Raw genomic sequence first — 24,516 nt, 5'->3', positions numbered from 1 at the left:
AGGTATATGCATTCTCTGTGGGTGTGGATGGCAAACGCGGAGTAGGTCATGATTTGGTCATGTGTTTTGGTCCCTTATAGCCAGTGTTGTTATTGTCAACTAAAACTATTTAAAAAAAAACACACTTTTTTAATTGAAATAAAGCTGAAATGATATAAACAGGCGGAAAACTACTGAAAATGACAATTTTTATCATTTTAACAAAATGGCAAGCACAAATTTTCTAAAACTGAAAATAAAAGATCAGTCAAAATATTACCATCTCCTCATCCTATAATAAACTGGATAGATTCTAGTATGGATTCTGGAGGTATTGTGGTACGACAGTACTCAAATATTCCGATTGAGAGCTGCTGGGAGAGAGAACTTAACACTGTGATTGACTGGGACATTGTTTGGAGAAATTGTTTTGCTACCTCAAAGAACCCAGCACATCAAATGATTCATTATACCTATGCAACAGCGCAAGTCAAGGTACATATATGCATATGTTCTGGGATTGTTCTAGAATCGAGTTGTTTTGGTCCTCGGTCCAGGACATATTGATTGATCTTCTAAAGACTCAGATCCAAAAGGACCCACTGCTTTTTCTTTTGTTGGATGATTCTTCGCTATCACTGTCTGTCAGTCAAATGAGGATTCGGTCTGCTGCCAAAAAGGTTATCCTGAAACTTTGGATGGAGCCATCTACCCCAGCTATGTCTATTTGGATGTCCTATTTGCTGGACATTGCCCTTTTGGAGTGTACCACAGCCAAAGTGCATAGCGCCACCAGAAGGACAATACAATTTTAGAAATATTCGTTCTTATCTCTGTATCTTATGAATGTGGGCGGATCTTAGGCTTTTATGTAAATAGTTATAAAATTTAAATTGTTCAAGAAATAAAGAATAAAAAAAATCAAATACTATAGTATTAACCCTTATAGGGTCTTTGGGGTCTTTTTAGACCCCAAACGACGTTTGCTCAAATAAAAATAAAAATTCTCTTTGTCCAAATGACATGAAACTTTGTACCGTTGTTAACACTTTCTAGATCTATAAAGAAAAAAAAAACAAGAGTGATAGCTTGTTTTTATGTTAGTGTAAAAAAAGGTACACTCAGGGTCTTCAGGCAATAAAATGTAATTTTGTTATAAAATAACTGCTTTTTAAAAAAGAAATGTAATTTTAATCTGTTTATTAATGTTTTTACTTCATATTTGTGCAGTTTTTGGAGGATTTCTCATATCTTTTAAATTTATATAAATAAATAAATATTTTTACAAAAACAGCTTTTTATGTAAAATTCACTTTATAAAAGACCCACATTTCTAACTTTCATTCATGGGGATAACATGGATAATTTGACATGGTTTAGTGTAAGATTTTTGCCCATCTTTTGGAAAATGCAGTTTTAAAAGTAAAAAAAAAAAAATCACTTTTACCAGTAGACGGCTGCAGAGCTCCACTATTTGCTATGTTATTTGACTAACTGAAAGACATCTTTTCATAAGTTTTTTTGTTGTTGTTGGATTTATATCTAAATGTTATGAAATCACAATTATAACAATAAAAAATACTTTTTGTCAAAGTTTAGCATTTTTTGTACTGAAAAAAACCTATGTATAAAAACCTATTTAAAAACATTATTTTTTAATTTATTTATATAAATTAAAAAAATATGATAAATCCTCCAAAAACTGTACAAACATGGAGTAAAACCATTAATAAACAGAGTAAAATTACATTTGTTTTTAAAAAAACAAGTATTTTGTTACAAAATTGCATTTTGTTGCCTGGGGTCTGTGTACTTCCCAAACGAAGGCCGCATAAGGGTTAAATAAATAATACTATAAATAACACTGCTCAGAGTCTCATTTTTAATAGAAGACGGAGCACCACTTAAAAGAACAAGAAATAATGCAATTTATTCAAAAGTAAAAGGCACTTTTCAATAATTAGACATTTAAAAATGTAGTTAAAAGTAACAATTCATAAATAATTTCAATAAATGTAACAACGAACAAATAGAAATTTAAGATTCTAAATTTAATTTGTTGAAAAAGGGTTTAGTTTTTAACAAATTATAGGGATAGTTCACCCAAAAATGAAAAACTGTGTCATCATTTAGTCACTGACTTCCATAGTATGTTATTTTTCCATACTATAGAAGTCAACTGTTTGGTTACCCGCATTCTTCAAAATATCTTTTGTGTTCAGCAGAAAAAAGTAATTCATACAGGTTTGGTGAGTAAATGAGGACAGAATTTTAATTTTTGGGTTAACTGTCCTATTAAATAAAGGCAATTACATATAACACTAAAACATCTTTAGGTTTTAATATGTCTGTTTATATTGTCAATTTTAACATTTTTATTTTTTAATACAATGATAATCGATTTATTAATTTTATTTTAAGTGATACTATTAGTCCTCCATAAGTTTCTGTTCATCTCATTAAATATGACATCATCCCTGAACGAATTTAGGTCTAAAAATTCAAGGGAGTGTCGCTCTTCAAAGCACACTCAATAAAAGCATCACTCTCATACAAGACCGTTAGCAGAAACGCATCTGGAATATTCCATCAGTGAGACAGGGCCACGAGAGCATACCATCACAAGTAGTAAACTGTTTGAAAACACCCACAACACCACCAGCTAACAAATATAGACACTGAACTAACAAATCAACTCCCACAGCAATGAAGGCCCCTCTAAAGTCACTGCATCCTTTTGCACTCGTACTGTTTTTAGCCGTATTTTTTAATGTTAGATCATAGTGGTTAGTGGGTGTATTTGCTGAGCTAATGTTGATTTTAGCCAGCTCCCCTAAACTGAGCAAAACTAACACTGAGTTGAGTTAATAGTTAAGCTGCAGTCACATTGGAAAAATTTTGGCGAAATTTCACAGGCAAAAAAAGGTCCATTGTCGATTGTCTATAGTGTATCAATGTATGAAGCACAGATCACAACTTCGATACGATACCTTGAAAAATATCGATATTCGATACCACAGGGAAAACGTCTATATAAACCCTGCCATACATTTATCATCTCATAATTTTTGGATAATTTGGTTGCAATAAGCTTACACTCATAACAGGATGCAACAATATGCAAACAATAGCACAAATAAATACAAATATAAGTTTATTAGGTGGGTCTAACAGTAGTATTCAGGTAAGAAATAGGCTACTATTACAGAAATTAAAGTAGGCTAATCAAATGTAAAATAACACTGGATAGTCTTCATTGTAAAAATTAAATATGGATTAATGCTTACAATTAACATAAAATATATTCAGTTAAGAGCACAGAGTGATTTTCTCTTTGTCTTTTGCTCGATTAACATGACAGACAGCAGCAGGTTTATTAGGCTGCTGTCACTTTAAGAGCTTATGCACTGATCCAATACACTGTTACACCATGTCCTAACTACACGCAACCTTCACCTCAGATCTTGAAAATAAATAAAATGGGCAAAATTGTGAGATATAAACTTGCAAGAAAAAAAGTCAGCTTACAAATCTAACCTTATAACTCCCAATTGCAAGTTTATATCTCCAAAGAAAACCTCAAAATTCAGACCAAGCTGTTATCTGTTGGTCAACACAGTGAATCCAACATGAACCCGCTTTGAAATACGCATGGGGAAATTCCAGATCATGTCAATTCCTATTGATATAATCAGATTTCACCTGCAAAAATGTAATGAACAATGGTAAATATGACCACGCCTTAAGATTCAACACGCCACTTTTGTCATCCAGACACCTAACATGACAAATATCTACCCCGGCTAAGAATACTACAGATTTTGTTTATGAACTTGTTTACGAACAGCTCAAGAAAAAAAAAAAAAGAAAAAAAACTCAAGCTACTGTATCTCTACACTATTCCCTCATACATACATGTAAGTGGGAATCAGCACCACAGTCCGCTGAGAGCCCGAGAGAAACTTTAAAGATGGGATAAACAACTTGTCTTGTCAAAAACATCCCAGCGCGGAATTAAAGTGGGCGCGCTTCTGTCTGAACCTGGCCGACTCCGAAGCGCCTGCCTCAGATTAATAAATTGATGAAAAAATACATTTATACACATGCTCATCCCAAGCAGCTTCAAAGGCCTTTTCATTGATGTCACTGAACGCAGCGAGTGTGTGTGCGTGCGTAAGGAGGGCTGGTTGGTTTGCCAGTCCTCACGGGGGGTCGAATCTCTCCTGAAGGGCCTTGCTCTTGAAAAGCCAGTGAAGGCTATAAACAGAATATGTAATGGCAGGGACGGAACAGAGGGAGGGATGATGGGCAAGCTATGGGTGGCAGAAGGGGTTGACGCCAACTCCCGCTCTCCTAAGAGAAAGGAAGGAGGAGGGAAGGCCAAGCCTGGCAGTGTTTCACACAATTCAATGAGTATTGAGCTCGCGCAGTGCACTCATAGTTTTTCTAGGACGCGAGTTGAATGGTTGATGGGTTTATAGAGATGTTTGACAAGAACCTTCAACATCCTCCTGACTCCCCAACTATCTAACATAATGTGAGAGGTCACCGAGGAAAATCCTGAAAAAGTTTCTTCACCAGCAGTTTGCTGCTCTGCTGAGTTCAAATGTCTTTTCAAAAGAAGTCAGCATTCCAGTGCTAAGGTAAAACACACACATACACACACACACACACAATTATGCAAATGTATAGCTAGAATATGGTCAAAAATGGAGCTGTGAAAGACAGAAATACAACTTGTACATTGTGCCTCATTATTCTTGAAATCAAGACATAGTTCAACCAAAACACAAAAAAATTGTCATTTACTTTCCAACTAATGACTGACTAAAAACCAGGTACCATTTTCCAAAACATAACTTAAGACAATCAAAAAAAAGACTTTTTTTTTTTTTTTTTTACATGTTCATCTTTCTTTAAAGGGATAGTTCACACAAAAATGAAAATGATCCCATGATTAGGGCCCTATAAAATCCATTTTATTTATTTTTTGACTCCATTTTAATGGTTAAATTAAATTTTAGAAATCAAAAAGCATGTCTAATTTATTGAAATAATAAATATTGTCCAATTTACCAACAATTTAATAAAAGTTTAACAAAACAATTACATTTTTCTAGGGCCCTACGTTTTATTCTTTCCCCTCAAATTTTATTTTTACCAAATTCTGTTTTCTGGATTCCATTTTAATGGCTTAATTCCATTTTAATAATCAAAAAGCATGTCTAATTAATTGAATTCTTAAAAACAACAAAATTAATACAAAAAAAAAAAAAAAAAAAATTTCTCAGAAGTTCTGTTGTGTATTTAATTTTTTCTGGCAATCAAATGAACGTATACCATTTAATTTATCTTTTAATCATGAAATTAAACTTTTTTGTCAAACAATGTGCTGCACAACAGAGCTTTACTGTTAAAATTAAAACATGGAAGAAACACTGAGATTATTGTTTAAAATATATTTTAATAATTTATTATTAATTTAATTTATCTAAATTTTACTGTACAACAGTAATATGTTTGTCAAGTTAAATCAAACTTTTATTTTGACGGTTTGCCTAGAGCTTCTCTGTATTTATGACGGTAGTTTTCTCAAACGAAGCAGTTAAATGCTGATGAAGTGATTTTCAGAGCAGCTCTGGAGATGAATTTGTGCGTTCATATAGTGAGGCGACAGAGGACGAAAACGCCGCGAGCGTCGCATGTGCTTCAACTTGCGTGCGCCGGCGCGACTGTGTGTGAGACGGTGTGATGTAAATGAAACTGACCTGCCACATCATTAATTTCAGATTCACACAGGCATGCAGGATTCATGTTTAAATAGTCTTTTTGCGGTTTAATATTCAGTCACTAGTCTATATCACGATTTAATTTACGTGTGCTGACCTGCTTTTAATTCATCAAAAATGACAAATTCCGTGACATTCCATGTTATATTGTAAATTCCGTTTTTATGACTGGATTCCGCAATTCCGTGATCGCGGAAATTATAGGGCCCTACATGATGCCCTCATCCTTAAGCCATCCTAGGCATATATGACTATCTTCTTTCAAATAAACACAATCGAAGACACATTCAAATATTCTTAGTCCTCCAAGGCTTATAATGGTTGGGAATGGGGGGGTTTAAGTTTTCTTCTGGGAACGAACACGTCTCAACATTCTTCATTTTAATTATTACCCTCCCAAGGTATATGCAAAATAAAGGAATAGTCCAGCCATCCAATCAGAAGGAGGGGCATCATAGAGACAGAAACTAAACAGAGCGTGAAAACTTATTCTAGTAGAGCCCAGAAACAAAATCACGACTTTGTAAAACGGAAAAATATGGCATAGGACTGTATTAAATGCAGAGTACAAAATGATTCAGGACACAAATGAACATCAATCTAATGCATGTTCTTTTATACAAAGGTCACATGTTTACCAAATGACATTCGCTTGTTTCTAAGGGTGAAAAACCATGTAGAAGTCAGTCAAGACTGTTTACACAGTTGTGATAGCATCAACAAAGAGAACATTTGGCAACTACCTTTCAGGTCGCCTTTGACAGATCTGGTGAGCAAACACACACACACACACACAGTGTATAATCATGCCAGTCAGTCTGTTGAAGTTACAGTTACACTCAACACTGAAGACATGAAGGGACAGTTCAACAAGAAGTGATGATTCGGTCACCCTCATGTCAGTCCAAACCAGTGTAAGCTTTATTTCATGGAATAAAAAACATTTAGAAGAATACAATATAGAATAGAAGACATTTAGAGGAATGCTTACGCTGCTCTTTTACATGCAGTGAAAGTGGCCAGGGGCCGCACAGCTCCAAAAATGACAAAAGCAGCATAAAGTATCATAAAATAGTCTATGACACATGTGCTATATTCCAAGCCTATTGATTACTGTTGATTTTTTTTTTTGTTTGTTTTTGTTTTTGGAATTTGAAAGCAACCATCTCCATTCACTTTCATCGTATAGAAAAGAGCAGAGAGAACATTCTGCTTTTTGTGTTGGAGGAAAAAAAAAAAGGGCGATATGAGGGTGCGTAAATGACGACAACTTGCCTTTTTCCTATTTAGAACCAAACAGGTAGGGCCCACTTACACACACTAACAGTTTACTCACACAAGGACAGGATATTTAAAAAATAAACACACACACACACACACACACACACACACACAATAGCACTATTGACTCAAATGTGTCTCGAAGATTTTAAGTGCTAAGAGCTGCTGGCAGAGTAAGAACACCTGAATGTGGAAAAATGCCCAGCGGAGGCCTGGAATGCCGTAAAAGACATGTGGCATGAGCTATGATGATATGCTCAGGCATTACAAAAGTGTGTGTTTGTGTGTGGGTTTGCCCTGTGCTATTCTTCCCCAATAGACAAGACTAAACAGTTTAAAAAGTGTTTCCACTGAGGTGTGTTTGTTTGCCGGTGTGGGTGGCGCAACACAAAAGCCGCAGTTACAAGGTTTGGCGAGTCGCTCGGTTCCTTGTTCTGCAGACGTGAGGGCCCAAAACCCGACTGCGTTAAAATAACACGGGATTGCGCTGAAAGCTTTTGCACTGGGAGGTAGAGACCAAAATTGAATGAAAAAGGAGCCCGAAAACCGATTACGACCATGTGCTTCAATGGCTTTTCCAGGAGAGTGAAGACTTGACCAGAAAATCATTTCAGCATGTAAATGTGCATTAAAATACAATGTCAGAAACCGCCACAGGCCCTTCAAAAACATTTAGGATTGAATGCATTCAGTGCGTTTACAACACATGACTACGCTACATGTCAAAACCTGTCATCTAAATGAATAGAGGCATTGCTGTGGCTTGAAAAGGGAACAGGTTGTAATACAGGACAACGACTGATATGAGATTATCTTTGACAGTCTATACTGACAGTTCAATATGTTCTACCTGCAATTCACAAAACAAGGAAGGCGTTTAAAATCTAATGCCACACCAAATGAAAGTGCATTTAAAATTAAAGGGGTCCTCGATTATGACTTTAACTGTAGTTATTAGTGTGTAATGTTGCTGTTTGAGCATAAACAACATCTGCAAAGTTACGACGCTCAAAGTTCAATGCAAAGGAAGACATTTTCTTTTAAAGAATTCTCTGTTTAAGGACTACAACAAACGGCTGGTAGGGACTACAACGAGCTTCTTCCTGGATTAGCGACATCACAAACCTAACATTTATATAAACCCCGCCCCCAAGAACACACAACAAAGGGGGCGGGGCCATGTTGGGTTGCTTTAGAGAAGAGGAAGAGTTGTTGTAGTCGAGTGTTGTTGTCATGCCGTCATTTTACGCCGGACTGCTTCACAAACGAGGGTCAATTCAACACAAAAGATGAACATGACGGCACATGCTAGTGGATGAGTTGAATCAACTCCACAGCAACTACATAAATTTATCCACTAACCATTCAGAAACGTCTAAAAGTTGTAACTTCTTCCTGAGTCTCTCCATCAGTGTCGACTCCGGTTTGAACAATGTAAGGCTGAACACTTTCCTCATTTTGGCTGCGTGAGATTCTCCAGCTTTGTTGTTGTTGAGCTGTTAAAGTCCTCTTCTGGAAAGGGGGCGGGAGCAGCAGCTCATTTATATTTAAAGGGACACACACAAAAACGGCATGTTTTTGCTCACACCCAAATAGGTGCAAATTTGAAAATTTGAGCTGAAACTTCACAGACAGATTCTGGGGACACCTGAGACTTATATTAGCTTCATCTTGTAAAAGGGGCATAATAGGTCCCCTTTAATATATTTACAATGTGGCTTCATTTTATTTTGCAACAAATGCACTGTAAATATACTCTCAATTTCTCTCGATTTACAACACGAGCCCTAAGTAAGACGATTCCTCAGGCCAAGCTTGAGCATTCATCACAGTGACAAGCATTGAGAAGAGTAAAGCTGGTTGGCCGACACACTCGATCCTTAAAAACAGTCCCACTGGATTATTGAGGAATGTCAGCTCCGAGCAGGCCCTAAATCAATTATGGGAAATCTGCACGCCTGCATTTCCCCATATCTTTCCCTTCTGTCACTTCATACCTCGGTTTCTTTCCATCTTCCACTTATTTCTGTCTTCTTTTCAGCTCTTTTTCTCCAATCTCAGTTTCAGCGTCTCCTACACAATGCTTTTTTAAGTTATCTGGACGGTTGTCCTCATGGCTAGGAGAATAGGAATGTGAAATATCAAACAACTTTGGCTAATTTTGTGCAGATCTGACTGTCAGGCCACAAAACACTCAAAGAAAAGTTCAGGTTTTGGTGGGGGTGGCAATTTTTTTTCTTTTTACCAATTTATTTCATTAGTGTGACGAAAGCCTTTGGCATTCACAATTACATTCAAGGTTTTTTATCTGAATTAAAGTGTAGGTCTGAACACACACTCACTTTTCACCAATGGATGCAACAGATTTCAGACTGATATTTAAATGCCCCAAAGGAGGGATGAGCAAAATGACAAATTTTCAAAAATCGGCCAGTTGGAGTGGTGCCACGTTTACACAAGACACATTCTTGCATTCATTGACAGATGGAGAAAGCACAATGAATGAAAAATAAATATTTGCAAAAAACTAAAGATTTTTATTAAGTTCGTAATAAATAAACAGTCTAAATGACTAGTTGGACAGTTCCTATCGCAAAACACATCATACACTAAATGTAATGCGACTGTCTTTCAACAACAGTAACCTAAATTTTACGTGTTTCTGAAGAAAGTTTAAAAAATTCATTTACTCACCGTCGTTCCAAACCTGTAACAATTTCACTCATCCATGAAACAAAAACTATTTTGTCTCTCCAGTGACAGTCCTCACAACTACCACTTTGTCGCTTCAAAGAGTTCGTAAAGAGATTGTATATAAAGAGATTCTATATGAATTGAGCAGTTTAGTCCACTAAATTAAATTTGCAATAAACCGCTCAATTCATATGGATTAGTTTTACAAGCTTTTTATAAAGCGTCAAAGTGGTAGTTGCGAGGACTGTCAATGGAGGGACAGAAATCTCACAGATTTCATTAAAAAGATCTTCAATTGTTTCTGAAAATGAATGAAGGTCCTACAGGTGTGGAACGACATGAGGGTGAGTAATTAATGACTGAAATTTCATTTTTGGGTGAACTAACCCTTTAACTAAAGCCACAGGTATTTCAAACTCCACATTCCCTTTGGCATTTTTTCACATTTCCCCCTTTTTATACACAGCAGAGGAAAACTATAAATATTCCATGAAGTCTATGAATTCAGAGGAGCTTTTCAATTCCACCTCAGGGATATCAGAGCAACAGCACAAGAAATGTACATATTAGTTTAGAAGTGACAAGTTTACTCTTTGCGACTGCTTTAGGCTTCACTTTGGCATTCAAGGCCTGCCTTGAGTGTTGTGCAACCTCAGATACCTTTAAAATGATTTCTGCACTTTATAGTAGTAACCACACAGTTGTTTGGTTAGGAAAGTATAAATATAAACAAACCTCACAGAACCCGAGACCAATTCTATTGCATTTGCACTGTTACAAATACTATGCATGTAATGCATCATATAAATGCAAGAGACCAAAATAATTTTAGTAAAAAATCTATTGGAAAAAAAAATTCTCTTTTGAAACAGACTCAATCTTTCATCCTGTGGTAAATGTTTAATAGCTTTCATCCTGACAAAGAACATTCTCTGAAGCCTTTTATATATTCAGATTCTCCACTTTACAAAACATCCAGCCGTCTGTAAAAAAGCTGAACCCATTGAATACCTGGATGGCATTGTCAAATTACTCAAATTCTGAATGAAAAAGGGGAAACGGCACAGTCTTATGCTTTTCCTGGCAAACACACTCTACATTTGAGCATTTGTTTAAACGTTAGAGCGTAACCACAGAAGATCACTCCGATTCTGACGGGCTCCTTCGAGTTCTTCAGCTTTGTTTGGAAACTTCCTTATGTGATTTTGACAGCTGTGGCTGAGGCTGTCTGAGCGAAAGCTTAAGATTAGTGTGTAAATATGTGAAGTATGCCAACTACTCATTGTCTGACGCGCAGCTCACTCTAGAGGTGCCGACTGACAGGCTAAGCCCATCTGCCTCAATGACCTCCCGTTTTACTTGGTCCACACTGGGCTAGATCTGATAGGCTTAAGGGCGAGAGCCGGAGATATCGCTTACTCCGGGATGAACTTTCAGGAACTTTCAGATAAAATACGAGCACCAATGTGCTCGGGTTCTGGAGGTTATGAACTTGTGCGATGCGAATACCGCGAGGAATAATAAGAGTTAGATGCCTCTTTTTCAAAACAGGATGAGGGAAAAGATTAGATATTCGTACATCTGCATGTACGCGGTTATGGGGCCATTTTCTGTGGGAACAAAATCTTTTGACCGTCTCCAATCAGCTAAACGAGTTAAGTTATAATCCTTATCCTGAATGACATCATCTGAATGTTTGCAAGGAAGCTCATATTAGCCTCTGGCTCTTTAATGCGCATTATATTAGCGGTAACAGAGGGCTTCTGTGTTTGCGAGATGTGCCCGACATTGGCTTAATTCACCAAAATTTGAGTCAAGCATGATGGGAATCCTTCTGCAAATACTTGGCCATGGTGTACGAATCATAACGGAAATCTCGAGAAAGTTTGCGAGTTGCAGGTACTGCCCAAGGCGACGTTGAGGGTGGGATGAACCATGTTCCTTCAGGATCATTTAAGCAATAGGCTCTTCCCACAACAACACTCCATAGGCCGAGGAACAAAAGAGATCTGGGTACCACTACTACTATGCATCTAGTCTGTAAGGAGCAGCCATTAGGCTAATGAGGGCCTATGGAGATCCCAATGAAGCCATCAGCATTCACTCAGAATGACAATGTAAGACTAACGCCTCAGGAACTGAATGGAAGGGATTGGGAAGGAGGGAGAGCTCGTACGGACGAGTGAAAAGAAACGGAGAGGCCAAGTAAAACTTGCGCGAGTGTCTGGAGGGAGGAGGCGGGGGGGTGTTATCGCAACTTTTCGCTCAAACACTTGGCCAGGTCCAATCAAATCACACTGCGATTCAGAGTAAAGCAGGAGGATTTGAGCTTTGGAATAAACAATGGCTGTAAAACGTGTTGATTTGGGGAGATGGCTTACGGTGTAGCCAAAAAACACTCCCGGTAGAGGCGTTCTCCTTTTTTTCTGTGCAAAGACCCAACCGTTCATTCTCTTTTTCTGCAGAGCGCTGACGCATAACACCACAGCAAAGCCATACATGAATGCCTGCTGAGTTCTTTGCAAATTGGGTTGAAAAGACCCAACGCTGGGGCTAAAAGGGCAGTCAACCTTTCCCAGACACGGACACAAAACTCAAAACACATCTATAGGCAAACTCTGCAGCCCTCGGAGAAGAAGAACGAACACCCAGATAGAATTTCAGTGTGACAGACCTCTTCTCTCGGCCAGACTAATCTTATTTTAAAGAAAGCTAAACAAGCAGCCCGAAAATGCTTAATTACGGCCCAGTGGCAGACAGCACTAAATTAGATTCACTGGGTATTAGATCAATTAGCCAACCATTTCACAGACAAACATGAGGAATCCTTAGCGCCTGAACACCATAAAACACTTTAGACGCAGAATTTTGCAAATCTGATCAAGTAAACCAGTGGCATGATCTCTTGGACCACAAATAAATGAATACAAATCTGTCAAATGCAAGTCACACAGCTAGAGTACACAATTAAAACCAATTAAAAGAGTTTAATAGACTCACACATGAACTAACGATAAAGTGACATCAAGTCCCCGCAATCCACTTCCACATGCATATTCCTTAAATAACATGAAATTATAAAAAAACAGTCTACATTGAAAGGGCTAAAACTCAATTTCCATTTTTTATGCTCTCAACTAGGTGGTTGTGGAAAGTGGTAGTAAAATAGACAGTGAAGGAGTCAACCTTACAATATTCAAAATTGTGGTTGACCCTGTATAGATTCTCAAAAAAGGTATCCTTTATAAGGAAACTTGTTGGTTTCTATCCACACGAGGGCCATTATTAACTCTCAAAGAACTCCAGAGATGCACTGAGACAGACAGCATGTTTAATGGCACTCACCGTTCTTGCGCTTGGAGACAGGGCGCCGTTGGACAAGTAAGGATTGGTAAGATCTGGGATCATTAGAAATGGGTAGCCTGGATAATGGGGGCTCTTAAAAAATCCTCCATCTTGCTGTCTTCTTAAAGCTTGACAGTGGAGAGAGGAAGGATTAGGGATCCATGTGTGAACAAAAAATGTAAGTAAAGTATGGCAAGCTGGTTTAACATTTATTCTGATTATTAATAATGCAAGTACTTATTTTTGGAACTAATATAGTATCATTTTTAATATCACTAAAAACTATTAGTTTAACACTAGTTCTCATTAGTGACAAGTAACAGTTTCATTGTTACTGGTAACAAACTTCACATGTTTACCATTGAATTGTGGTTCAGATATCATCTATTCACTTCCAACCAGTATGTATTGTAATGGTTTCTGCTACCTAGTCCAACTCTACAAGAAATTGTTCATTAAACGGTACTATTCAAATAACAGCACCTACTCCAGATTTACACTTGGTGTCATAAAGATTTCTTAGTTGTTTCTTTACTTGTAATGATTAGTCTAAATAGCTATCTTAAAGTTTAAATGATTACATTTCTACATGAACAATAGATAGGAATTGGTATGCACACTAAAAATAGGTAATAGAAATACTGAAAAAAGATACTAAACTGTCTGAATAATTACAATACTATTTAAGTAGAGAACAAGTATAGCAAGCCGTTTTAACATTTATTCCTATTATTGATAATGCTACTAGCGCGTATTTTTGTAACTAATCTAGTATCTTTCAATGTCACTAGTAATCAATAGTGACCATTTCATTGTTACTGGTAATAAACGTCACATTTTTACCAATGAATTCTGTGTATAACTGCGGTTCAAATATCACCTATTCGCTTAGATGTCACCTATTCACTTCCAGCTAGTATGCAGTGTAATGGTTTCTGCTTCCTAGTCCAGCACTTATACAGTAGCACTTATTTTTTTTATGACTAATAACTAGATTTACACTTGGAGTCATAAAGATAGGTATTAGTATGTAATTTCTATCCCTATTCTCTCACTAGTTTTGGTTGTTTTTACTTATAATATATAATGATTAGTTTAAATGGCATTTAAATTTACATTTTTACAGAAAAAAAATTAGAAAACCGATTTAAAATTGCTAAGAATTGTTATGCACACTAAAAAATAGGTAATATAAATACTGAAATATGACACTAAACTGTCTGAATAGTTACAATACTATTTAAGTAGAGAATAAGTATGGCAAGCCGTTTTAACATTTATTCCTATTATTAATAATGCTGCTAGTGCTTATTTTTGTAACTAATCTAGTATCTTTTTCAGTGTCACTAGTACTCATTAGTGAGCATTTCATTGTTACTGGTAACAAACGACACATTTTTACCAATGAATTCTGTGTATACCTGCGGTTCAGATATCACCTATTCACTTAGATATCACCTATTCACTTCCAACAAGTATGCATTGTAATGGTTTCTGCTACCTAGTCCAGCTCTACAAGCAATTGTTCATTAGACAATAGTACTTATTTTTTATGACTAATAACTAGATTTACACTTGGTGTCATAAAGATATGTATTAGTATCTAATGTGTATCCCTATTCTCTCACTAGTTTTGATTGTTTTTTTACTTACAATATATAATGATTAGTTTAAATGGCATTTAAATTTACACAGAATAAAATAGATTAGAAAACAGATTTAAAATTTTGCTAGGAATTGGTATGCACACTAAAACTAGGTAACAGAAATACTGGAAAAAGATACTAAACTGTCTGAATAGTTACAATACTATTTAAGTAGAGAACAAGTATGGCAAGCCATTTTAACATTTATTCCTATTATTGATAATGCTACTAGTGCTTATTTTTGTAACTAATCTAGTATCTTTTTCAATGTCACTAGTACTCATTGGTGAGCATTTCATTGTTACTGGTAACAAACGTCACATTTTTACCAATGAATTCTGTGTATAACTGCGGTTCAGATATCACCTATTCACTTCCAACAAGTATGCATTGTAATGGTCATGCATTGCAATGTTCATTAGACAACAGTACTTATTTTTTTATGACTAATAACTAGATTTATACTTGGAGTCATAAAGATATGTATTAGTATCTAATTTCTATCCCTATTCTCTCGCTGGTTTTAGTTGTTTTTTACTTATGATATATAATGATTAGTTTAAATGGCATTTAAATGTACATTTTCACAGAAAAAATGTTGCTAGGAATTGTTATGCACATAAAAAAAAGCTAATAGAAATACTGAAATAAGATACTAAACTATCTGAATAATTACTATACTGTTTGGGAAAAAAAGTACCATGTGAAATTACTCAGAGTTAGCTTACTTCCAAGTATTTTATGCGCAAGTACTCGTAACAGAAACTACTTTTCAAAGAATAATTGTTAAATCGGAATGCCATAGCACCAGCTCTTTCTCTTACCTTCAGCGAAATACTCTCGGGCTTTCTCATAACTTTCATGATCAGGTCTTGGTTGAGGTCGCCTCTCGGTTTGCTGAAGGAAAGACGAAGAACGGAGAAAAACAAAGCAGAAAGTTATTTTTCCGTCGGCAACAACCACATCCATGTGTCTGTCAACATGCGGTTGTGTCTGACTTACCTCAGAATCGGATGAACTGCTGTTATTTTCCGACTCGTTCACTAGAGAGGACTTCACATCGTCCAGATCTCTTTCGGCAGACACGTTTTCGGAGATTTTGTCCTCTTGTTCGCCCTCATCTTTGAATGAGATCATTTCATCGTTCGCTCCCAACTCATCCCCTCCACCTCCGTTAAGCTGTGGCATGTTTACGAGCGTCTTGCAACAGTAACAAAATCTAGAGTTTGTGTTGACGAAAACGGTGCAGTGCAGGAAAAACACTCGAGATATTTCAGAAATAATCCTTGACACATGAATTTAAATCCAATTTGTCCATGATTACTTGTGATCACACAAAGCTCGACAGTTTCATCGGTATCCCTGCAACAAACTCTGCAAACTCCAGTGAAGCGATGCTGCTTGTCGTCCTGACAAACTTACCAAACACGAATAAAAGAACTAGAAACAGACGCGATTCTACAATCCACAAATCGAGCGCAAAAAGTTGAGCGACTTTTTCTTTAAAAAACGCAACCGTCAGTAAACGCGCGTGCTGATTGCAACAAAAGTTGCAACGGTCGCGGCGCCTCCGGTAGTCTCTATCCCAAAGACGTGTTTTAGTCACGAAAAACAGATTCCTCCTCGGATCAGCTGCTCGTTTCTTCCACGTTTCGAATCGCAAGCGTCATGTTTGATCAACTGAAGCACGGACACTGAAAACGGTGCGTTTGGACGCGAAGAGGCTCCGGTGCGTTGAGCTGCTGATGGGGAATGCGCAAGCGGCAGCGCGTGAGAGTGTGTGTGTGCGCGCGCGCTGGACGAGCAGAATGCAGAGGAGGAGTTAAGCGCTGAAAAACGACACTCCATTCAGCACACACACTCTCAGAGAAGTTTAAAGGAACAGTTTGTTCAGGACTTGATTCTTGAAATAGTTCAATGACACCAGGGCTTGGGATTGTGTTATTTAAGCAATATTACAAGCGCTGTTCTTCAGAATTTCAATAACCGCAGGATTGTTTTTTATAAAACAGTTCAGTAAACAAGTTATTAACCCTCTAATGCACACATGTTGATGGCACAAGGGAAAAAAATATATTTCACATCATTTTTTGGTTCATTTGGGAACATTTTATTGATAAAAAAAAGTTTGCCCTCCCCCAACCCCAAAATATTTTTATAACAATGGTACAGAATCATAGAGAAAATTATCATCATAATCAAAAATATTAAAAAAAAAAAAAATTCAAGAAATCATTAAGTAAAAAGGGAAAACACTTGAAAGACATTGATATATTGAATTTGATACATGCATAGGTCTGTATCATGTAGTGTGCTATGCCATCCAAGGTGAAAAAAAAAGTACAATTCTATTTTCGTGCACTATTTTTTGTACTTAATATACTAAAAATTCTTCTTTAGTACTTCTAAGTGGTATTTTGAGACAACATGAAATATGAACTAATATCTCTATATTTAAAAAATGTATTTACATACTACTTATAGTACATTTGAACCCATAGTATACAAGTGATAACTAAATGCTTAATTTTTTGATAACTATAATTTTTTGAATACAGAGATAGTATATTAAAAGCACATTTTAGTTCATATTTCATGCTGTCTCAAAATAGCACAGTTGAGCGCACTTAGATGATCTTAAGAAGTACTAAAGAAGAATTTTTAGTATATTTGGGTGTTCCTGCACCATCTTCCCTTCTTATAATACATTATGGCCAATGTGAGGTATTGACAAAAACATCCTCGAAATGTACCCCTTATTGCACAACGTTGCCCTGAGGCAACGAAAAGAAAAACTGAATTTCTGAACATGCAAATAAATAAAAGACTTCATAAAACCTGACAAAAGGCTTCTTTAAACCTTCATACACACACATATTTTTTTATGTACAGTTCATTTCATTTTAAATAAGATAACTAAAGCAAATAATCTTGCCTTCTTCTCACACCATGTGCTCTTGTGACCATGTGTCAGAACAGGACGTCCCACCTTTAAATGGTTCTTGATAGTGACTCTCAGATTGGACTGTTCTTTGGTACTTTCTCAACCTTTCTAATTGGTTGTAATCATTTACAGAAAAATGTACAAAACATAGGGCTTAAGAAAACTTTCTGTGTGCTGTAAAGGGTTAATATCAAGTAACTTACATTTCTGACCAAATTGTCAAGTTTGTATATTTCTTCTTCATGAACTAAAAGTTCCAAATGAAGCGTCTATTGCCTCACCAAGCAGACTGGAAGAGTGTGTGTGACTGGACCGGAGTGGCAGGAATTCCTCTCTCCACTCAAAGCGTTCTGAAATCACTCCACTCCAACTCCACTCCCCGTTTTCCGTTTCACGCTATAGTGAGAAAAACCCACCAGTCGCCATGTTTTTTTACGGAATATTGCATTATTATAAATTATTTAACCGTGCACATATTTTTTTTTAATTTGTGTGACCTTGTAATCTTTAAACAAAACACGACATTTCTTGAAGACAGGACAACCTGTCACTCATATGAGATCGACCAATAGCAAACCATCCAATCAATTCCCCATGGACAAAATCAAGTCCCGCCATGTTTTCTTGTTCGAGAAGTTGGCTGCGTCCGAAATCGCATACTCTCTTGATTAGGCTACTTATTGTGAATAAGTAATTGACCCTTCGCCGGGAGTTTGATTGACAAGCAATCTAACCAATCATAATGCTTAATCCGCCATTTTGTCCGACAAAGCATTCAGGATTTAGAAGATTAAAGAGTTAGTTCACCCAAAAATGAAAATTCTATAATTCTATTATTAATTACCCTCATGTCGTTCCACACCCGTAAGACCTTCGTTAATCTTTGGAACGCAAATTCAGATATTTTTGATGAAATCCGATGGCTCCGTGAGGCCTCCATAGGGAGCAATGACACTTCCTCTCACAAGATCCATAAAGGTACTAAAAACATTTAAATCAGTTCATGTGAGTACAGTGGTTCAATATTAATGTTATAAAGAGAATATTTTTGGTGCGCCAAAAAAACTAAATAACGACTTATTTAGTGATGGCCGATTTCAAAACGATTTCACAAATCCTCTCCCGTGGCCTCATGGGATAGTAGAGTGTCCATCATACACTCTAAAAACAATGCTGAGTTACAAACAACCCAAGTTTTAAAATGGACAAACCCAGCAATTGGGTTGTTTTAACCCAGTGGTTGGGTTAAATGTTTGACCATCCTGCTGGATAGTTTTATTTAACTCAGTTATTGTTTAAACATTACTGTATTGCTTGCTTAAAATGAACCCAAAATATGTTGGAAATTAACATTTATTAATATGTTTAATAACAAAGACTTATTAAACATATTAATAAAATAACAAAGAAAATACTTCTGTGTGAGCTGTGCTTCATACATCGCTACATTTTTGACAATACACAATAGACCTTTCTTGTCTGCAAAATTTCACTTATGTAGCCACACCTTTAGATACCATGCATAGATAAGTGATTGTGATGGCAGAGAAAACACCAAAGTGCTGGCATTCAAAAACCTAGCTGCTTGAACTGTTATAATCATATTTATTAAGTTATCTCTGGAGTTAATGTTATGGAGTGAAACCTATAATATGGCTTGGTGGTTTTAGCAGTCATATGTTATAGTTACAATTACATACATGTACTTAGTTAGAAGTGTATGATTATTGCTTATACTTAAAGGTGTAATTCACCGCTGACAAATGGGCTTTCAATAAAACTTGGCTGCCTATAGAGTAGAAAGGCAATTAAAAAAAATTGTGCTATCTGACTAGAGAAAACTGAAAAAAGGCTGTTGTTTCCCTTTTGCCAAATAGGTAGACAGATAACATCCATAATGCACTGGGCATGCTGCCATCCAAGGCCACTCTCACCAGTCTGCTCTGGATACGCTCACCAGAGTCAAATACCGCTTTGCTTTAGTAGGAAATACTTCTTAGCAAACTTTTAGTCATAATGCTGTCATAATGCTGTGCTCGTATAGCACTTTTGCTGGAGCTGTCAAAAGTCTGATGAATAAATGTGAATTTATTGGTCCAGGTAACAGAGAGCAAGGATACATTGTTCATTTACATATACTACCGACATTGTAGGTATACAAAACGGGTTGAAAATCGTCAAAGTTTAAGGTAAGGGATTTTAACAAAAAGTATTAAAAGTTTGCAAAATTTCTGCTACTGACGTGAGTGATGGATGCTTCAAATCATGCAGCTTGTTTATATATATATATATATATATATACATTGGGCTCGGTAAGATTTTTAATATTTTTAAAAGAAGTTTTGTCTGCTCACCAAGGCTGCATTTATTTAATTAAAAATACAGTAAAAACAGTAATATTGTGAAATATTATTACAATTTAAAATAGCTATTTTCTATGCGAATATATAGTGAAATGTAATTTATTCCTGTGATCAAAGCTGAATTTTCAGCATCATTACTCCAGTCTTCAGTGTCATTTGCTGCTCAAGAAACATTTCTGATTATTATCAATGTTGAAAACAGTTGTGTACTTTTTTTTCAGGATTCGTTGATGAATAGAAAGTTCAAAAGAACCGTATTTATCTGAAATACAAAGCTTTTGTAACATTTTACACTACCGTTCAAAAGTTTGGGGTTAGTAAGAATTTTTATGTTTATTATTTTTTTTAAAGAATTTAAAGAAATTAATATTTTTATTCAGCAAGGATGCATTAAATCATTCAAAAGTGACAGTAAAGACATTTAAAATGTAACAACAGATTATATTTCAAATAAACGCTGTTCGTTTGAACTTTCTATTCAGCAAAGAATCCTGAAAAAAAATATTGTACACAAATATTTTGTACATCTGTGCACAATAAATGTTTTTTTAGCAGCAAATCATCATATTAAATCATGATAAATAATGATCCTCTTCTTAAGGATCATGTGACACTGAAGACTGGAGTAATGATGCTGAAAATGTAGCTTTGCCAACACCGGAATAAATTACATTTTCAAATATTTTCAAATAGAAAACAGTTATTTTAAATTGTAATAATATTTCACAATATTACTTATTTTACTGTATTTTTAATTAAATAAATGTAGCCTTGGTGAGCAGACGAAACTTCCTTATAAAACATTAAAAATCTGTATGTATATTGTATAAATATGTATATTACCATTTTTGCCTTTATTGGGACAGGAAAGTATACAAAGGATTGACAGGAAGCAAAGAGGGAAAGAGAACGGGACAGAATTGGGAACGGAACACAAGTTGAGACTTGACCCGAATGGGTCGCTACATGTCAGAGCTCTGCCAAAAAAGTCTATCAGTTCCGACTCATGCGGCTTTTTGAGAAGAGGAGTACTATTACTTTACTAAGAAAAAAATCTGCTTACATTGAAAGAGGGATGTTTTTTTTTTTATTACAATAAAAGTGAGGTTTTTGTTCACATGTCATGGTCCATTGATATGTGAGAAAAAAATCAATGATGTCAAGCTTTCCCAGACTGTCAGTTCATGTGTCACTGGTCGCCCCCATCACCACAGATCACAAAAGAACAACTAGGGCGTAACTAGTAATGAAGGAGCCAGACACCAACGTTCACCCCCATCCAAATACTTAATGGAGCCTCAACAGTCATAAGTGGAATCGCGGAATCTGCACCCTCAGAATTCTCCAGAAAGATCCACATATTTCCACAGAACTGGAATGCTTATCATTTACAAGATCATAAACATCTCTTGCAGGTGTGTCTAATTTTAAATACTGCAGCCAAGCTGATTAGGCTTTCAGCTACTGATATGAGTGTAATACTCTCAGCTCAGTTTAACATATTTAAACACATTTAGTGACCTGTGAAGTCATGCAGATTTGACTGATAAAAAAGAGCACAGACAGGTCCATATGTAGCACTGTTCATGGTTTTATTTGTTTGTTTTTCTTTAGAATTGTGTATCTTATTCATAGTTCACTTTAATGCTCCCTGTCTGTGAGGGTGTAATAATAGGAGTCTGTGTAAGTCTCTAATGACATGGTGTTCTCATAATTGCTGGTTACTGCTGTGTGAGGCAGTGTGTACATGTGAGAGTGTGGAATAGTAAGGTAGGGCTTGTTGTAGGGATAAATAGGTCTGTTGGTGAACGCTTTACCCTCATCGGTGATAAAATCCTCTCTCAGAACAGTGATCACCAAACCTCCCACTGAGAGAGAGCCCGAGGGCCAGTCACACACACACACACACACACACACACACACACACACACACACACACACAGGTACACTAAGTTCATTCTATGACATTTTTTCAGGGTGATTTTTAAGGAAAATTTGAAAAGAACATTTAATGAACAGTGAAATTAAAAGTTTTATTTTTAATCATTTGCATTATGGCACCGCACCGTTATTGCAAGTTTCCACACCTCACATTTTCATATGTTGGGATATAACTATATTCATAAAGGCAGCACGGTTGAAAGTTACATTTTAAATTAGAAGTTTTTAGAAAGAGAATGAAATGTTGATAATTACTAAAGTTGCCTCGTCTACTATATATGTATTATGGCAAAAGGGTTGACAGTTTTACAGGTGCCTTTCATATTGTAAGTCTTGTGCTAAAGGTCATAGAAAATACAACATGCCTTTTAGAAAGATTATTTAATTCGACAAAAATCCACTTTTCAATGATCAGTCTTACCATTTAAAATCATAGTAACAGGGTTGATATTTTAAAGGGGACTTATTATGCTCCTTTCACAAGATGTAATATCAGTCTCTGGTGTGTCCAGAATGTGTCTGTGAAGTTTCAGCTCAAAATCCCCCACAGATCATTTATTAGCTTGTCAAATTTGCCCCTATTTGGGTGTGAGCAAAAACACAACGTTTTTGTGTGTGTCCCTTTAAATGCAAATCAGCTGCTGCTCCCGCCCCCTTTCCAGAAGAGGGCGGAGCTTTAACAGCTCAACAACAACAAAGCTGGAGAATCTCACGCAGCCAAAATGGTGTTCAGCCTTACATTGAGTCGACACTGATGGAGAGACTCAGGAAGAAGTTACAGGGCGGGGTTTATGTAAATTTGGGGGTTTGTGATGTCATGACATTTGTTGTAGTCCATAAAAAGTGATTTCTGTAAGAAAATATCTCCCTTTGCATTGAACTTTGAGCGTCGTAACTTTGCAGATGTTGTTTATACTCAAACAGCAACATTACACACTAACTAAATTTAAGAAAAGTGAAATCATAATTAACCACCCCTTTAAAAGAGAATGAAACATTGATCATTACTAGCTGTATATATTATGGCAACAGGGTTGACAGTTTTACAGTTGACTTTAATACTTTTAAGATTATTTAATGCCTGTTTATATTAATTCTACATATATCCACTTTTCAATGATCAGTTTTACCACATAAAATCATAGTAACAGGGTTGATATTTTAAGATCAGTCCTTACAAAGGTTGCAAAAATAAGTTAAAGTGCTCAGAGGACACTTTTCAGAGTAATATAATTATACATAAAGACATTAAAGACAAATTCATTAGCTTCTTTTTCCATTGATCTTTCATTAAAATGTGCATATTTATTAATATGGTGTGAGCTTTTTTTTTTTTTTACACATATGTATTTAAGGAGCACAAGTTTTGTGGGATCTGCTGGCCATAAGCGTATCAAAATAGAAAGAGGCGATAATAAAAGTTAATTCAGGCAATTAAAGAACTTATGCAAGCACACCTATTGTGACTCATTGTACATTCAGATCCATAATACGAAAACAAAGATGCTATGTCACAATCGTGTGTGAAGTTAAGCACATTCTCAGTTACAGGCTCCTCCTCTGAGCTGCTTTTTCTGAAAGTAAATCTGCTTAAGAATCATGATGGGAACTCTCCCGTGTGGTTTTGAGAAGCTAAAAATGGAGAATAAGCTGGCATATAAGAATCCGCCTTCTCAAAGAATGCAACGACGCCACTTCGTTTGGACTAACTGCTGTAAATGAGCACTGGAGGGTGCGTCTGAGTGCAAGCGCACAAACACGTGTCAGTGGTTGTGTGTTTTATTGTGTTCTTCTTGTATTTGTGCCTTCCAGTGTTTATGCAAATCTCAGCTTCAGGTTTATGTCTCTCTCTCTCTGCTGATGAGGTGTTTGTTGAGGTGATTACTCCGTACGGGTCATTGGTTTTTGGAGCGTAGTGCTTCTCTAGCAAATCCAGAGTATTCTGTGTGTCCGCTGCTCATCACGGGACTGCTTAACTCAGCCGCTGCTGGAAGACGACGCTTTGGCCCACCAGGTTCGCTGATTAGACTGAGAGAATGAAAGGAGGCCTCTGAATGATTCATGTTGTTTGATTCCACACGCGGCGGTTTTGTTTTTCTGCTAGTTAGTAGATTTAACAAAGCAAAATTCAAGTCTTTTCAAGTACCCAGATCAATGGCATGATGCTTTTTTTCTTTTTTTTTTTTTTTTTTTTTTTTGTCCAGATCTATTAAAACAACATATCAATATTAAAAACAAATTAATAAGCTACTGTTCAAAAGTTTGGGGGTCACTATGATTTTTCTCTTTTGAAAGAAATGAATACTTTTATTCATCAAGGATGCATTAACTTGATCAAAAGTGACGGTAAAGACATTTATAATGTTACAAATGATTCGGTTTCAAATAAATGCTGTTCTTTTGAACTTTCTATTGAACAAAGAATCCAACTGTTTTCAATATTGATAAAAAAAATATACCATCCCAGGAATATATTTATAGAAAACACTTATTATACTTTGTAATAATATTTCACAATTTTACTATATTTTACT

The 24,516-nt window shown here is 36.1% G+C and overlaps 1 protein-coding gene across 1 annotated transcript in view; it reads right to left on the bottom strand.

Moving 5' to 3' along the window:
• The window catches only part of tcf7l1b (transcription factor 7 like 1b), a 70,754-nt gene extending 54,237 nt beyond the window's left edge, over positions 1–16,517 (bottom strand). The window contains exons 1-3 of the mRNA XM_067395504.1: positions 15,737–16,517; positions 15,559–15,631; positions 13,089–13,216 (exon numbers count right to left, since the gene is read on the bottom strand). Coding sequence (XP_067251605.1) covers positions 13,089–13,216; positions 15,559–15,631; positions 15,737–15,922 — 387 coding nt within the window. The 5' untranslated portion in view covers positions 15,923–16,517. The remainder of the gene's footprint in view (positions 1–13,088; positions 13,217–15,558; positions 15,632–15,736) is intronic.
• Between the last annotated feature and the right edge of the window lie 7,999 nt (positions 16,518–24,516).

The sequence above is a fragment of the Chanodichthys erythropterus genome, chromosome 9 (genome assembly GCF_024489055.1).
Source record: "Chanodichthys erythropterus isolate Z2021 chromosome 9, ASM2448905v1, whole genome shotgun sequence".
Classification (NCBI taxonomy): Eukaryota; Metazoa; Chordata; class Actinopteri; order Cypriniformes; family Xenocyprididae; genus Chanodichthys; species Chanodichthys erythropterus.
This window is presented reverse-complemented; position numbering and strand designations above follow the sequence as displayed.